General features: G+C 41.4%; 1 protein-coding gene across 1 annotated transcript in view; it reads right to left on the bottom strand.

The window, feature by feature from the left end:
- Window positions 1-18,169, bottom strand: part of BMPER (BMP binding endothelial regulator) — a 236,716-nt gene that overhangs the window by 55,653 nt on the left and 162,894 nt on the right. The window contains exon 13 of the mRNA XM_012461299.3: window positions 12,789-13,125. Coding sequence (XP_012316722.1) covers window positions 12,789-13,125 — 337 coding nt within the window. The remainder of the gene's footprint in view (window positions 1-12,788; window positions 13,126-18,169) is intronic.

Here is an 18,169-nt window from a genome sequence, read left to right on the forward strand (position 1 = left end):
TCACAGATGGGCCATTTGCTGGGGATACAATGAAGAAACCAGCTCACCCTCTCTCTCCCCTTCAAACTCCAAACACTAGGTAAGATGGTAAGGATCATAAAGAACAATTCTTTCATGTTAAAAGAGTTATTAATTCCAGTATCGTCACCAGATTTCCCCATTTCCCTGCAAATCATATATTTCCCTACTGTCTGTGCCCATTGACCAAACTCTTTAAAAGCCTGAAGCCAATAAAAAGGAATCAGATTTTTACAGATACATCCTGTTGGCTGTTCTGGGTGCATGGACCTGGACTCCTGGCTCTCGGCCTCTCCCTCCTGTGCATGGTGGGAGAGAATTTGGGCAGCTCTACACAGGAATACTGGGCTTTGTTTCTGTCCAGCAACACAGCTGCATTGTATCCAGTGTTTTCTCCTTCCTCCCTTACCGGGTCCTCGGAAATTCATCCAAAAGTTACCAGAGTGGTTCCCCACACTGGCCTCTCTACGGAAAGCATCTCAGCAACCAGGAGAACTTTGACTCTGGATTCTAACTCTGAGTTCCCATATGACCCAGCCAAGCAAGTCTGGCACTTTCTCTGGGTATGACTTCATGAACGAGAAGGCAGTAAAACCAGTGCCCTTTTTCTTCAAAACAACAACAACAACAACAAAAACCCAGGAGTTTAAAATACTATAGACCAAGAAAATGCCACTGAGCTCAAATTACAACTTTGTTCTATCTAGGTGAGCATAAGATTAGCTCCTAATGCTTTTAACCAGGGACCCACTTTGCATTCTTGTCTCTAATGTGTAGAAGTTGAGTGTACAAAGACAAAAGAAACCTAAGCCCTGTTCACTCGAAGACTCAAAAAAGTCTTGGAATGAAGAGAGACTCAGAAAGTTAAGTCCCTTGGTGACCCACAGGAATCTGGGGACCCACATGATCCTGGACTGGTCCTTCTCATAATTTCCTCACCTGGTGCGGTGGTTCTCAAGGTGTGTTTCCTGAACCCCAGCATCACCTGGAAACTTGTTAGAAATGCACATTTTCAAGCCCCACCTAGACCCACTGAATCAGCTCTGTAGGTGGTTCCATTTCATGCTAAAGCTCAAGAACTATGGACCTAACACATAGACTAAGTAATAGGTATAGCAAACTACTTGAGAAATGAATGAATGAATGAGTGAATGAAGAGTCTTGAGCTTTACTGAAACCCTGCTCAGTATAACCAGCCCATAGTTAATGGTGAAAAACACTGTAGGGTGCCCCCCAACCCCACCCATGTCTGGTGAATACTGGTGCCTGAAACTGTAATAATTTGGCCTCTGCCTTTACTTTCTGATTCATTGTCCACACACCCTGAAGTCTATGGCATCACCCCACAGAACACCTGTCTCTTGGCTGCCTGTGCCAGGCTCTCCCTGGCCTCCGTGGCTGTGAACATGAAGTCTGCTATGACTGGAATCTTTCCCTTTGTTCTCTTCCCAAGACTCTTACTCCTCTTTTTGTCCAGCTAAACCCTATGTATGCTTTTGATTTCAGCCTAGAAGTCACCTTCTCCAGGAAGCTAGTCCCCTGGCAAAGTACATTTCTCATAGCATCCAGCATATCCTCTATCAGAAAACACAACCCTCTCTCTCCACATCATATCCCTGTTTACTCATGTTGCTCATTCAGTAACCTGCCCTGCAAGCTCTTGAGCTAGAGGACTCCTCTCTTATTGCCTGGAGGACTCCTGTCTCATTCCAGCACCTTGAACAGTGCCTGATGTCGTTATTTAATCACTCAATTATGACTGTAAAAAAAAAATCGATGCTCTTTTTGGTAATAGGTAATATGTGCCTATTTTAATTTATTGTTGATTGATTTCATTGACTCCTAGACATGAATAATTGACCATTAGTCTAGAAATTATGCCTTTGGATACACGAATATAATTTTCTCAGCACTTTCTTCCTTAATAAAACTGCCAACCTCCAAGTCTTTTTTTTTTAATGTGTACACTTCTGAATATTTGGTCTGTACTATACAACTGCTCCATCTCTGTGTGCAAGTGGAATGGACAGTGCAGCAGCCCTGCTGCTCCTTTTACTTGCCAAATAGGAAGAAAAATGAGACTGAGTCTCAGATTTCTGCATAAACAGAGTACAATGTGTTGGAGTGTCCAGGAATGCAAAAGCCTCCCCTCCTATTTTGTATTTGCCCATGCCCCCATCAATTTTGATTTTTGCCAACTTGATTGGGAAATGGACAGAGTCCTGGATGGCTGTCAAACCCAGCACAGCTCTGAACCCGAGCCCGAGCCTGAGACTGAGCCCGAGCCCGAGCCCGAAGCCCTAATACTGCTCCCAAAACAGCACAGAGGCCAATGTGCCTTCTCTGAGAGGCCCCTGCTGCTGCCAGAACACCAGCTGATTTCACAAGATGCTGTGCCTGCCCATGTGGTTTCACTGAGTCATGATGCTGGCCTCATAATGCATCAAAGCTCCAACCAATCTGTACGTGGCCTGATGGAAACCAGCCTACACAGGGCTGCCTCTGAGGACACCCACCCCAGTTCCTCTTGCTTGCAGGGAGTTCTGGCACCCAGGTGGATACTCTGATTTTTCAAAGGGCAACCTGAAACCACAGCCCTCAGGCCTGTTCTCACAAGAGCCGCTAGACCTTGCTGGTGATGTGACCAGGAGAAAGAGATGCCTTGATCATTCCATCTGGGATTTACAAGGAAAACCTCATCCAGCCTCATGAGAACCTGTTGGGTGAAGATATTATCTCTATTTCATAATGAAAAATAAATGGAAATTCAGAAGTGTTAGATCGTTTGCCAATGGCCACTGTCACTTACTCTCCAACTTGTTTCAGAAAGGATTTAAGTCAGCTTACAAAACTACATGCAGAAAAAAATAAGATGAAATGTGAATGAGAGGAAAGAAACAGGAAAGATAAAAATAAAACCAGGCTTCAGGCTAATTAAAAAAAAATAAAATTCATGCTTGAAAGTTCTATATATTGGATAGAAATGGGATAGAAATGGATCATAAACTTGGCTCTGAACTATCTGATAACTCCTGGGAAAAGGGAAAAAACACAGCTCATTTCCTCAACTTTGTTTACTCTTCTCATAGGAGAAAACTTTGAGTCTTCTTTCAGAATCTTTTAATACTTAGTTTGCATACAAGATGAACTAACATTATTTTCTCCATCCAATGAGTAAAAGGAAGTAGGCAAAGGGAAGCTAAAGCGAGAAGACATAAGCTTAAAGATAGAAATAGCAAGGAGATCTCAAAAGTTTCTCCCCCTTTCAAAGGTCTCCTAGGAAAGGTGGTTCTAACAGCAATTGACACCCAAACATTAACTTTGAATTATCACATAAAATTAAATCATTTTCATATTACTGTTTACAAAAGCAAAGAAGACTGGCATCAAAAAAGATAAAATTTGTCATGTATTTCTTCTTTTCCTACAGCCTGAATTCTACCCCCACAAACAACAAAACAAGACACTTGAACTCCTTCTCAACCGCTGCCCCCCCTCCGTAAAACGCATTGAGAATGAGTTTATTATTTTTCAAGTTCAGAGTTGTATATTCATCTTATGGAATTAATTATCCTTTCTGCACCTTCTCCTTTGGTCCAATCTTATCCATTGCAATAATTTATGAAAAGTGCATTATGGAAATTTTAACTCACTCCAAAGTATTTGTGTGTGTGTGTGTGTGTGTGTTTGTTTCATTTTAGGAAACAGTATCAATTTCTGCCCAGAACTGTAAGAAGTTATTCTGAACGAGTCTAGAAATGACCATGCAAAATAAAAAAGAAAACTTCTTCAAGTACTGGCACCAGATGGCATAGGACGTTCTGAACACCCCATAGAACAGGCTTCTGTTATTCTGAATGAGTCTAGAAATGACCATTCAAAATAAAGAAGAAAACTTCTTCAAGTACTGGCACCAGATAGCCTAGGACATTCTAAACACCCCATAGAACAGGCTTCTATAATAAAATAATATTAATAATGAAATTGACCTTGACTGAGCATTTGCTTTATACCACGCCTGGATGAGTGCTGTATCTGGAGCGACTGATGCAATCCTCACACAAACCCTCATAGCAATGACATAGGTCCTCTCAGCATCCCCTTTACACATGGGGGAGTTATCAGGGGATTCAATGGGTGAACTCACCTGCTTGGCAGCAAGGGCTTGTTAGTGAAGGAGCTCAGAGTTGACCCAGGCAGTCTGATTGCAAAGCCTACTTGACATCTACACCACACTCATTTGTACCATTAAACTGATGCTTTTCTAAAAGTAACAGTCATGGTAGGTCTTGCCCTGTCCAGTATAAGACCTGCTGCTCCCTCAAGGGAGAGCTCCCCACACAGTCTTTTCCTGTCCATCTAGCTCAAAATCGGGCACCCCCACACCCACCCCATCACACTACCCTATTCCCTCCATTACTCTTCTTGCAATCAGGAATGGCTTATTTCTCATGCATACCTGTCTGCCCACACTAGGCTATGATTTTCTGAGGGAAGAGCATTGTCTCTCTTGTTAAGTCTCAAATTGCCATGCCTACAACAGAATCTAGCTTGTAGCAGGTGTTCAGCTGAAAGTTTTAAAAAGGAGTGAATTAAATAACTGATAAACTTCTCCTCTGAGAGTTCATGGCAGAGCAGAATATTTGGAAACCTGAGTGGACAGTGATAGAATCTGGAAGCGGCCTTGGCTGCTCTTGCCAATTTCTCAGATGGAGCCCTCAGACCAGGTGTGCCCGTCAGGCTGGCTGCTCAGCTGCATGGCTGGCCTGGAATGAGCTCCTTCCCCTCACAGTGCCTCAATTAGCTCCAAGTAAAATGAGGAAAACACTACTCATGTCAGCCTCATTCTCATGCATGCAAAGGTCTTTATACACATAAATAATGAAAATATAATTAAGTTACACCATTCTGCCTCCTGCTTACTAAGAAGCAATCAAGAAGTCCCCTAAGCAGCCAAGAGAGATGCTACAAAATAATTACTATCTTACCTGCTACAATGACATTCATTCAAATCTGTGCTTGAAAGCCTCCTCTAATTGCATCTCAGAATGTAATTTTCTGAAAAGAAACACTATAAAATTCCAGGATGTTTATGATTAAAATAAACTTAAAGCTACATATATAAAATCAAATCAAACTGGCATTCAACTTTGAGCTAGGAAGGTTATACAGTCAAGAATTAACCTTCCCCAAAGAGAGTCTGGTCTTGCCCCCTCCCTTTGGCTAGAGAGAGACAATCTTTAAGCCCCTGGAATGTCCTGCATGACAGAAGTGTGTTTTTTGCCTGATGCATTTGGTCACTAGACAGTCTAACAATAAGATTTAGTAGGGGGCTTTGGAGCACACAATAATAGTTCCAATATCTAGAGAAATTGAAGACCAAAATCATTAGCATATTACACCTCCAACAGGGACTAGACGATAAGGTCAAGAAATGCAGGTTGCATGTGATTGGGTTCCAATAAAGACTCTGAACTACCAAAGGCTTGGCTGAACATCCCTGGTTGGCAATACCCAGTGGATATTGTGGACAAGAGGAGTTCACACCATGATGCCACAAGGTGAGGACAGCAGGAGCTCCACATTTAGACATTTCTCCTTTCTGCCTTATGTATCTCTTCTGATTTTTATCTATATCCTTTTCCTATCACATAAGTATAAATCACACCCATGAGTATTACCACTTGATGAGTTCCTTCTAGCAAATTCCTGACCCTGAGAGTGCTCTAGGATCACTCTAAACTTGTGGTGTCAGAAGTGAGAGTAATCCTGTGTGGACTGTGCTCTCTCTAACTTTGAAGTTGGCTAACTACACAGTTGACCCAATCTCTCCACAAAGGTTAATCTATCTGTGAAGACATGAACAGTTTTCTTTGTTTTCTCTTTTCACAGAAACAGTATTTGTCTCTCTTCAAGATGAAAAATTAAATGTAAGAGGATTTTAGACTTGGATAAAATGATTTTCTATATATTCTCATATCTTTCTGAGTGAACTCATGTCTTTCTTTTTACTTTGGCTCCAAGAAAATTGGACTGGCCACATTTTGAAGCTAAAATCCAGGTTGCTAGAAAGCTATTTAAGATCCTTATTTTGGGTGATTTGGATGGATCAAGCAAGGAAAAGCCTACTTGTGGTGAGATGAAGAACGAATGAAAGATTGAGGGGAACTTGCCACAAAACTTTGAGTCCAGCCTAACAGAAGGCTCAGAGCCAATGACAAGGCAAAAGGGATGTAACTATTAGGCAAATTGCTGAGTGACACCAGGGCAAAGGACTAGTCATGCCATTGGAGGTCCAGTTGTTGCAACACCATACAAGTGGAGGCTAGTTTGAGGTCCTCAAACAAAATGAGAGAGGTCAGAGCAGAAACATCTGTGGATCCAAGTATTTGATAAGAAGATGACAAGGCCAAACACTATCTGAGGGATAGAAGAGGAACAAGGGCATCCAGGAGACATGTGAATTATAAATAGGCAGAGGTAGATGGAGACATTCAGAAGGGTCATCATGCCTGCCACTGGCAGTCACAAACAGACTTGTGCAATAAGAAGTGCTCACAACACTTGCAGCATCAAAGGTGGACCAAAGACTCTACTCACTCTGATCAGTTTATTACATGAAAAGACAGAAGTGTGCATACTCTGACTGTAAGTGTATAATTGAGCATGGAGATAAAGACCTAAGATGAACTCAGAATTCGGGATAGCAAAAGTCACAAGGAGATCAGAGAGGATGCCAGTGAGAGGCAGGCTAGGAAGAGCAGCCCTTCTAGGGGTGGTGCTGGGTGAAATACAAAAGGGTCAAAAAGGAAGAGATTCTCCATTCCCCAGAGAACTTAAAATCCAGTGCTGGAGAAAGAAGACAGCAGTGCAACATAAAACATGAGTTAAATGATAATGAACATAATTGGAATAACTAAAAACCTAAGAAAGAGCATTTTCCAAAAGCTAGGATGAAACTGGAGCTGTGTCTTCAGCTTAATTTATGCCTGAGGTTGCAATTTTTAAAATTTTTCCAATCAGACCTTGGTGATGACTTTGAGCAGTAGGATAGAAATAACTCCTACATGCTTAGCATTCCAAAAATTGAACACTAGGCATAAATGGGTTAAAGTGAAGGCATCTTAGGGAGGCAGGAGAATGACATGAACTCAGAGGCAGTTCATTGTGTATTTAGACACAGTGAAGAAAAAAAAGAGACCTTTAAGGGGGCTGAAGTCTGGTAATACAACTGCGGTGTCTACTGCCACCTGGTGTCAGCTGCCACCTGGTGTCAGCATACCTTAATTATGAATTCAGTGTGACCTAATAGTTGAATCTGCCAAGAAAAAATAAAAGTAAGGCATATAACTTCACACTTTAAAATGAAACGTCTCATTTGATTTAGGACCCTATCTCTAATGGCAGTTCTTGACAAGTCATTAAAAGATGTAAACAAAAATGTTTTCAAGCATGTTGCTCTTTGAAGTAGGGGAAATTGACTTGATTTTAATTATAGAATAGCAGTTAGCTTTATATGATTTTTCTCATACACAAACACATAAAGTCTGTACCCCTTGCCTGTATATATTTTCTTGCTTTATAGTAAGTGACTAGTTTCCTTTGTAAGAACACACAAAGTGGGTCATGCAGGAAGTCTGTGATCTTCCCCTGGAAGGAAGCCACTGGCAGTCCCAGGATCCTAGTATATCCAACACCATGGTCCTGTCAGAGTTCCAGTGTTCTCCTGCACGACCTCCCACCTCCTACCTCCCAGTACCTCAACAAGAAAGGACACATCTGTGAATCCTCTGGCATGACTTCAATTCCTTACAGCTGTAAAAACCACTGCATGGAAGGAAAAGAACATTTCCTAGACTGGGAATCCCCAGACACTTTCCCAAACTGAACAAGTGAACAGGGTTTTTGCTCTGGTGAATTATACCCCATCAAGGAGAGTGCAGAGAGAAAAACAGTCTTGAGATGACTGTGGTCTCTAAGTGTCTGTGCTTCACTGCACTTCACATTCATTTTTCTGACTTCTCTGAAATGTCCTGCCCTGACTTAAGAGTTCTGCTTTGTGGGCAAGTTATACTTACTTGCAACAAGTTATACTTTCTTCCAAGATGTGAGTCTGAGTTAGAGAAAAAGCCCATTGCTGTGATTTCATAGACACAAGGAATAAAAGATCACTTCTTTCCCCAGTTTGGCCCACGAAGCCCTAGCTCATCTTCTGACTGCTCTCTGTGCCCCTGGCTACCCGGGGCTGGTCCTGTCCTGTGGCCTAAGTCCACGGCGGGAAGGTGGGTTCGATACTGGCCGCTAAGGATCTCCAGAGAGCCTTTGTGGTGGGAGTTTGCCTATTCCTCTTGGATTGCTCAGTTGGCATCTGGGGCATGAAGAGAGAAGCAACATGAGTCTGGAGGAGAGACATGAAGATTTGAGAAAGGAGAAAGAAAATGAAAACACACTCAACACTTTTTCTCTTCGAGGTAGCCTACATTTGAATCCAAATATAATCTAAAAAAATTTCACATTAATTTTTCCAGGTAGTTAGACAATACACTGCTTCTCTAGCTCCTGGGAATTTATCTGTAACACACTAATAAGAGATAATGCAAAAACTTATTAAAAAGGATTATCTAATTTGAGAAATCAATTAGCAAAGCTAAGACTTGAGGCGTGTTATCAATACATTCAGTTAAAACTTTTCTGCAGTTGGTAACTAAATTATTTTGCACCCAAACATATTCAGTTAGTTAATTAAAGCAAGCTATGCTGATTAAAAAGAGCTTAATTATATGTCAAATTTTTATGCCAAATTAGCCAAAATGGTCAAATTGATTTGTGAAGCTTAAAAAGTTTCCCTAAACAGAAAAAAAATTAAAAAATATTGATTACTATGCAGTAATTTTTCATTCATTTACAAAGTGGTAGTTTATCAAGTACTTAGACAATGGACAGTTTACTATTAAAAATGTTAAATTGAGTAAAAGGCCAAAATAAAATAGGAGTTATAAACCCATAGACATTTCAAGGCAGGTGCAGTGGCTCACACCTGTAATCCCAGCACTTTGGGAGGCTGAGGAAGGTGGATCATCTGAGGTTAGGAATTTGAGACCACCTGACCAACATGGTGAAACCTGCTTCTACTAAAAATGCAAAAATTAGCCAGGCATGGTGGTGGACACCTATAATCCCTGCTATGTGGGAGGCTGAGACACGAGAAGTGCTTGAACCAGAGAGGCAGAGGGTGCAGTGAGTCGAGATGGTGCCACTGCACTCCAGACTGGGCGACAGAGCAAGACTTCGTCTCAAAATAAATAAATTAATTGAATAAAATAAGCCACAGACATTTCAAAAGTAAAACCTAATTCAGAGAAATTGTAATTATTATTTTGACCTTATTAGAAGCACTATCTCATAATTATCAGAGAATTTCCCTGTGGAATTTGTTATAAGATTAAGGAAACCCAAAATGGGTGGTATTTTCTCAGAAAAAAATACTCTCTTTGCATTTCTTTTCCCTCTGTTACAAGACAGTGGTGCTCGGAAGGTTATTTGGGTGTGTTACACTATTTTATTCTTTGTCCTTAAAGGAAAATGCAGACTTTTTTGGAGGATAGGGGGAAAAAGAAATCAAATTCCAATGCAGTTGATGTACGTAACCTATATGACCATCCATGATATCAAGGCAAGTCTCTTTAGACCTGTAAGGACTCAAAAAATGTGTTACAGCCACAGATCTGAGTATACTTTTGGGTTCATTTTAGAAATTCCATCAATTGTATCAAATGTACAGGAAAAAATTTACATGTGTGGGAAGTCATGTGATTGCTGATTTTACCTTTTTCAACATTATTTACAAGCACAATGAACACATGACATTCTCATGAGACAAAAAACAATAGCTTTTTAAACCACTGTAATGCAATCATCACTTACACTACTTGGCAGAAGTATCACAAAAGAGAAACAGTTCATTCTGAGAGTGTTCCACAGATTCATCAGTGGGAATTTATCTAATCAGTCCTCGGTGATGACATCAGGAGAAGATATGGACAATCAGAAAGGTAAATGGCTGAGCCAGGGGTGAGGTTCTCCATGGAAAGGAAGGGACACAGGACAGCAGCACGCTCTATGCCAGGACTGCCCACCTACCGTGTGCTAGTGCTGCACTGCCCACTGGCCTCCGTCCTCAGAGAAGCAATCCTGCCAGGTAGTTATTGTGTATCAGTTCTTTTGATAAAGATCTTGAACTCAGCTAGGCACCAGGGCACACTGCTAGATTCAAGCAGAGTTGGGCTTGCGTCCACCTTGCTGTCCCCCTCCCGATGGCTCACTCTCAGTCCACTGCACCATAAAATCTCCTACAAACCTTGAGGTTAGGTCTTTTCTGGAGCTCCCCTGAGAAGAGAATTATCTTTCAATGTTGGACCTTGTTTATTTTCTTCTCCTGCCACACCTGTACTTGGATATAAGGGGGAGAAACAGGATCTAGCCAACACTGACCATTTTTCCTTTGCGATGCATGAAGGTGCATCCTCCTGTTGGGCTGTGAGGTCACCAGCTGGGGGTGGGGCAGGCAGAATTGCCTAGCTCTCCTTCCTGAGCTCCTTGGCCCTTTCCAGGAAGAAGTGGCCTGCTGTGGAAGGGCACTCTGCCATGACACCATGACACCATGACACTAATCAGGAGAGCACAAGCCTGCTTCCCACCACATCCTGGCCTGTAAATCTCCATGCACAAGGATCCCACAAACATTCTCAGGAGCTGCCCAACTCAGGGTAACAAGCCATTTACACAAATAATCGTCCTCCATTGTAGCTGCTGTAGAATCATTAAGGGCAAAAGGGGAGCATCTCCCGGCCACCTAAGGAATCTAATGCTCTTTACTCATAAATGTCCAAGTCGTCATTCATAACTTCTATTGAAGCCCTCATCATATTTCTGTTGCAGTCCAGAAATCACGACACTAAACAAATCACCAAAGGCAAAAGACATAGAAATTCAAAAAAAAGGAACTAACCTCTGCAGCCCTGCTCTCCAATTTGTATTTTCAATACATTCTTTTGAAATGGGGTAAAAATCAAAGGTGTAGGCTGCTGGGCCCCAGGAGAAGCACAGCCTTTCCATTCTATTTTAAGCAGAGAAGGATCCAATCCAAATTTGCAAACAGGATAGGGGAGCTTCCAGAAGAGACCTTACTTTTCTTCATTATTTAATTAATCATGGAGGGAATCATGGCAGCAATTATAAAGCAGTGACTATGTGCAGGCATTGTGTTAAGCACATGCATTCATGTTCATAATCTTACTAAATCTGGATGGCGACTCTTCAAGGTAGGTTCTTTTATTATCCCCACTTCACAGATAAGTAAGCTGAGGCTTAGAGAGCTTAGGTCATTCTTTCAGGTTGCACAGCTGGGCTGGATTTTGAGTCCTGGGGAACCACAAAGTTCTTAGTTGCTATATTCTACTGCTTTCCCTCAGACCTTCAAGTGAGGATATTTAGATTTCAAATAAAGCCATGTTTCTCTATTAGCTGCTTAGCTCTCTGCAAAGCCTCATGTTAAGATCCACCAGTTTCACTGGACAAGAGGCCAGTCTAGGGGTGGTGCAGGGAGGAGAAAGAAGGGAACCCAGGGAATTCAAATTACAACAGGAAAATGGCTTGAAGGAGCTAAACCCATGACTTGGAGCCAAATGGTTTGGCACATGCAGCCATGTTCGGGGATTTGTGATGACAGAGACAGTCTTTTTTCCACTTCGAGCTGCCTTTACAGAACTTTATCTTTTATGTCCAAAGATCAAATAAAAAAATCATATTTAATGAGAACTAGGGGAAATAAACTGGAGGCAATTAAAGAGCAAAAATAACCTCTCTGTGACTTCAGACCACAGGAGTTTTCTAATTTTAAGAGGCACAGGCAAATCACTTAAACAAGGCCTTCTGGGCTGTGTTCATCTTGTGTTTCCTCCCACACCCGCAGTGGTTAAAATTATAGGCAGCCATAGCTCTTGAACCCATGGCATTGTGTAGCAAATGGAAGTACACCCAGGCCAAACACACCTACTCAGAAATGCAACCTTGCAGCGTGGAAGTCAAATCCAAGTCTCCTTTGTAACCAGTTGCTTTGTGTGGAAGGGGGTTAAACAGTTAGAAAAGGTCATGAAGTCCTGATTCTTAATAAGAGTCCCTCCTCCCTCCATCCTCCAGCCCTGTTTCTACTGTCCTTGGACTCTGGACATGCAGTCTCACAGTTGGCCAAGATCCAAAGAATCCTTGTTTTGCTTCCTTCTTTTCCGCGTGTGTATTTGATTTGGGCTAGACCCTAAGGCATACCTAAACTCCTCTTCAGGTAGAATAACCAGACTCATTCAAATACTCAACGGCAGCCAAGTGACTTGAGATTCCATTTAGGGGAAACAGCTCTGCCCTGTACTACTGTGGTTTAGGCCAGAATTTGGGAAGCCCTCCTCAATCTTGGAGTCAAGCTAACACCTGGAAAAACCCTGCAGTGTAGCCAGCTTTCCAGTAAACCTGCACACCTATAAAAGCATGGAATTGCCTAGAGGACATCACTCTGAAATACCTCTTGGAGTTTCCCAATTTGAGACATAAAATGGGGCTGACTCAAAGATGAGATCAGCTGCTGAACAGCAAGAAGATGTCTACCCTGGATTTTGAGACTTTGTCCTGCACAACAAGAGATTTCATATACTATGTTCCAAGATCAAGCCTATTCTTGGTCTGCAACCCAAACCCATCCCCCAGAACACTGTACTTACCGGTAGAACGTGGCATAGTCTACAGTTGAGTGGCAGGTCTGAAACTCCCAGGATTTGAGCTTCTGGCATTCTCGATGGGCCCGGAGCTTTACCTTCACCGTCCCTTGACACAGTTCGGGCACTGGCTTTCTCTGAGGTCTGTTGCAGAACTCATTGGACTCCACTCTCCAAGACTCAGCAAAGTCATCCACATCAAACTTGAAGTTTCCATCTCCACCAATTAAGTCATCACGTTTATGTCCATTGTAGTTGCCACAAAGACCACAGAGCTTGCCCTTGAGCTGCGGGGCAGCCATGACTTCTACAAAACTGTCTCCATCCCAAGATATTTCCAAGCCTAGAGGAGAAGGAGAGAAAAAGGAAGTCAACCACTCATTAATCCACTAATAATTCCCGAATGTATGTATACATCCTTACACAGAACATATGACTGACTGTCCTCCAACAAGTAACACCAAGGGTCTGTCCAAATTCTTGGTTACCTCTTAATCTCACCATAGTGAGTAACGTGTGAAATTATGTGAGTCATTTGCTTGTTTGGGCTTAGAATTCTTAAACTATATAAAGTTTGTCCTAATAACATCCTGTGTAGCCTGATTTGGCCTATAGATGACTATCGCTTGACCATCCTACCCTAGGGTTTATTTTTTTTCCCTTTTCCTAAAGTAATTGTGTTGGTTCAAATTATGTGTTCATTTATCTAATGACTACTATAATGTGCAAATGGAAAAAAAAAAGATGATTGTTTTTTAATGCAATTATTTACAGCCAGAAATTCCACCACGTAATTATTCCCCCAATGTCCAAGGAAAATTTTCAAATTATTTCCTATAATGATATTATTAAAGCAATCAATATGTAGTTTCTGAATATATATCTCCTTCAAAGGCAAGACTGATACAATGAAAACATTTGCACCCTCATTATTTTACAATCATTCCTGAGGCATGGACACTGTTTGATTAACATTTCCTGGGTTTGAGTTGTTGTGAAACCCTTCCAACCTCTATCCCTCGGGCCTCTGTTTTGGATTTGCTCAAAAGCTTCAACATTTCAGGTGGTGGTGGAGGATATCAGGCCATGGGCAAGAGTTCTTCTTGTGCATACATCAGCAGGCCAGTCCTGCTGGTTCAACCAGGAAACTCTTTTTACTCCAGAATGTAGAGAACTTGGACCTTTCTTAGTTTTCTAAGCTGACTATTTAAAATGTTGAAGGAATTGTCTGAAAGTATGCATATATCTCCAGACATGCTGGTCCAAGACTTCCAGGAGCCACACTGGCCAATGACCCTTCTGAATGGTGGAATTTTTATGTCACAGGTAGAACAGCCAGGTTATGCTGTCACACAGCATAGATACATCTGACTAGAAGGTCAAGAAGAAATGCTTTCATATCTACTCTCACACTGTGTGTGAAGATACCATCCATAAAAGAAAGGAGAGACTGTCCTGAAAAGTATTCTGAGGTTCAACCGAAAACAAGTGACAAACTTTTCTAAGCAGAGTTTTTGTTTATGTCTCAAATGTGTGTTTTATTACTGTTCTGGGAACACCCTGGCAGTGCCTGAGTCTCCCCAATGAGTGGGTGAACTCTGTACGAGTGAATGCAAGCGGCCACCTGTGGCATGGCCACCAAGAAACATCTACAGTGGATCAATGTGTATTTTAGCCCTGGGACTTCTCCTTATTCACTGTCTCTGTCTTCAAAGAATGGCACCCACAGAGGAAGCCTCTTTTTAACAGAATGGTCTCTGCCCCCTTTCCCCCATGTATGTATGTTTTTGGTTTTGTTTGTTTGTTTGTTTGAGATGGAGTCTTGCTCTGTCACCCAGGTTGGAGTGCAGTGGCACGATCTCGGCTCACTGCAACCTCCACCTTGTGGGTTCAAACAATTCTCCTGCCTCAGCCTCCCGAGTAGCTGGGATTATAGGTGCAAACCACCACACCCAGCTAATTTTTTTGTATTTTAGTAGAAGTGGGGTTTCACCATGTTGCCCAGGCTGGTCTCAAACTCCTAAGCTCAGGCAATCCACCCAACTTGGCCTCCTGCAGTGCTAGGATTACAGGCATGAGCCATTGCGCCCGGTTGTGTGAATTTTTTTTAAGTCTTTCCTCTTGTGATCCTGAGAAAAACATTTTTCATTTTGCCTGCTTTGAGGTGCTGGAAAGAACAAAATGACTTTCCTCCCAAAAGGCTTTAGTTTTGTTCCTGAAAGATCAAGATTAAGCTGATGAGCAAATGTTCAGAAGCTGGAAGATGAGGTGGTAATGGGACAGGAGAAATAGTGGGAGGGAGCATGGGAGGGAAGAGAGAGAGGATCTTGTCTAGATATGAAATTGGCATAAGGCAGTAACATCAGAGTGATGTGTGGAAGATCAGGAAGAAACACCCAGAAGTAAGACTCTTAAGCCAATATACCCTAAGTCTGGATATAGTCCAAGAGGAGAGAAGGCTGACAGCATTCCTATGAGTAGGTCACACAACTGCCACAAGAGTTACTTAAAAGAGAAATACTGGTAGAATAACCTGAGGTCTAAAACTGGACTTCTCAAGAAATAAGTGGAAAGACCCATAAAGAAGTCACTCTATGGCCAATGGAAGAAATAGCGGCATGCTTAGACCAAAGAAAATGTAAGAGATTTATTGATTGAGAGAAGAGTCTGAGTTCAGAAAAGAAATTAAATAGACTTAGATAAAGAAGAAGGAGAGTCATAGGAAAGTCTCTTTGGGAAATAATTTGATAAGGAGAAGACAGTGATGGGACCAGGTATGAGAGAAGGGACATGCTGCTAGAAACCCAAAGGCTAGGCTGACCTCCCATGTGGATCTCTATGAGAAAACTGTCAACTGTGACAACTACAACTATCATAGAAAATGAATTCTATTTCTTCATACTCTATCATCTAACACATTATCTAGCACATAGTATGTACTCAGTAAATAAATGAATTACCCTGGTAACCTTGATACACTGAATCTGTGAAGCCAAAGACATTGTGAGTTTCATGCTCGTCAAGATACTGAAATAACCATTTTGAAAGAAGACAAGCAAACTATAAGATGATTTGTAATACACTCTGTCAGGTATCGAAGAAACTTGACCCCACAAGCCTGTAGCCAGGCATCTGCCCAGCAAGAAAAATGAGGGGAGAAAATCAATTCCATACAAAGTTTAACTTTTACAGCATAATTCTGAAGGTTTTCCATGTTGCAAAATTTTCCAAACTACAAATCTCTTTCCTAGACAGCAGGCAAATACTGTTCTTCCAAGCACCACAAATGGCTGAGAATGTACACCCCAGGGAGTTCCAAAGTCTTTACTACTGACAATGATATACACAATTTGAGACTTTGGACAACTGAGTTCATGGGAATTCAACTCACAGTGAATGACTGTGTTCTTTCTTTGCAGTGGATTGGTCGTCTATACACTTTGAAAGATGCAGATTGCTGTATTTCCAGTAAACCCTTCTCAAAACTCATGACATCTCCTTCATAAAACACGATCCCCAAAGTGAGAGAATAATTTGTAATTCACTCTCCTGTCTTCCTCTTTCTCCATGTTACTATAACATTAAGAAGATTTTTCACAGACTAATGCTAGGCTTCGCATTGTGAAGGGATGACTTATTCTACTACAGATGCCTTTGTCTTGCTATGTCATTTACATGAGTTTGCATGGATATTTTTATACTCTACATGAGCAGAATGCATACAAAGTAGATTCCAGTAGTGAAAGGAAAAAAAAACTCTAATAAGTTATAATTGAGGGAATTGTTCTTCCAAATAATATTTTAAATAGGCATCTTATGAGATTTAAACATCATGGAAGGGTTTGAGAGGCTGGGCACAGTCCTTACTGCAGCTGGGATGAGTTTCTCCATTCTCTGCATGGGAAATTGGGTAGAAATAACTGGCAGAATCAGAAGGCTAAAGCTGAAGCATATGTCTCATCTGGGGATGTGAGCGGAAGCCACATTCCTTCCACTGCAGGAAGGGCCATCCAATTTTCCCTTCTTACCAGTGAATGCTTTACCAACTTGTTTTTCCCCCTTCAAACGTGTGACCTGGCTCCAGACCACTAGTTGGGTTTTGCGGTTGTTGTTTAATATTGTGGATATTGTTGTTTTGCATTGTTTATTTTCTGGTTGTTATTGTTGCTTTTGCTGTTGTCCACTGAAAGGAGAGAGGAGGTGCAAAAAGGAGAGAGGAGATGCAAAATTTGTAGCTATACCATAGTGAGGTTTAGAAATTGATTAGTTTTTCTATTCAGATTCTAGACAAAAGAAAGGGCAAGGTAGGCTATATTCTCTGGGTTCACCAAGTGCAAAGCTCTACCAAAAATAAAGTAAAAAGCCATGTTCCCCATGTGCTAATGCTTTCAGGTACATGTGATTTAATTCTCTCAGGTAAAGTTGATGAAGTGAACAGATGGCAGAAAGGGAATATTTTAAAATTATTTGCTAAGTGTCCAAAGTTGGGGTGGAGGTGTGTGTTCAAAATGGGCAATGGTCTCTCGAGCTACTAACCCTTGTCCTACCCCCCTTGTTATATTACCTAAGCAACTACAGCCTAATTCCACCCAAACTTCACAGCCACCTGTGCTACCCTGCCAAATGATCCCATCGTAAGTGCGGAGTACATAAACCGCAGAGTGGAAGAGCCATTCCTCCCCAACTCCCATCTTCCAGCTGCAGGCTTGATTTAAGTTGCTATTTTGAAGAAAGTACCCATTGATCACATGAGCTTATAATTGTTTTTTGTGGAAGAACACTCAAAAGAAATGCTGTAATATTTTAAATAGATAATCCATAGGCGGTAAAAAAGAAAATATCCCTAAAGGGTAGCTCAAACTGCGATGGATAAACCAGGGTGGAAAACACTATTGTCTGGAAATCAAATTGTTTCATTCAGAGGGTAAGTGCAAAGCAAGTTCAATGCCCAGAGGAATAGAGTTCTTCTCTAGGAAGCAGAGGGCTTGTGTGATTCGTGTGCTACAGGAAATTGTTCAGCTGGGTATTGAGTGCCATGAAAATGACTTGCATTGTGGAAAGAGAGATGGAAAAAAAAAATTTTAAATGTAAAACTGAGTTCAAGGCATAGAACAGTTAAAGTCACTAATCTAATCATGGCATTTATGATCTGTTATTATTCTCTTACAGCCTCATTCTTTTGCTCATTTTTATAACCTGGAATCTTTGTAAAGAGTACATTTATTCCATAAGGTTCTGTCAGCTGCGAATGAAACAATATTGAACCTTTTAGGCTGTTAGTAATCTTTCTCTTTCTCCATGTTACTATAAGATTTACTTCAAGATTTCTTTGAGAACCAGGCTGTGGTTGACTGGTAATTTCCATATCAGTAGAATCTATTGTGTTC

Source organism: Aotus nancymaae, unplaced genomic scaffold (genome assembly GCF_030222135.1).
Source record: "Aotus nancymaae isolate 86718 unplaced genomic scaffold, 86718_ANA_hifiasm-v0.15.2.pri h1tg000025l, whole genome shotgun sequence".
NCBI classification, from domain to species: domain Eukaryota; kingdom Metazoa; phylum Chordata; class Mammalia; order Primates; family Aotidae; genus Aotus; species Aotus nancymaae.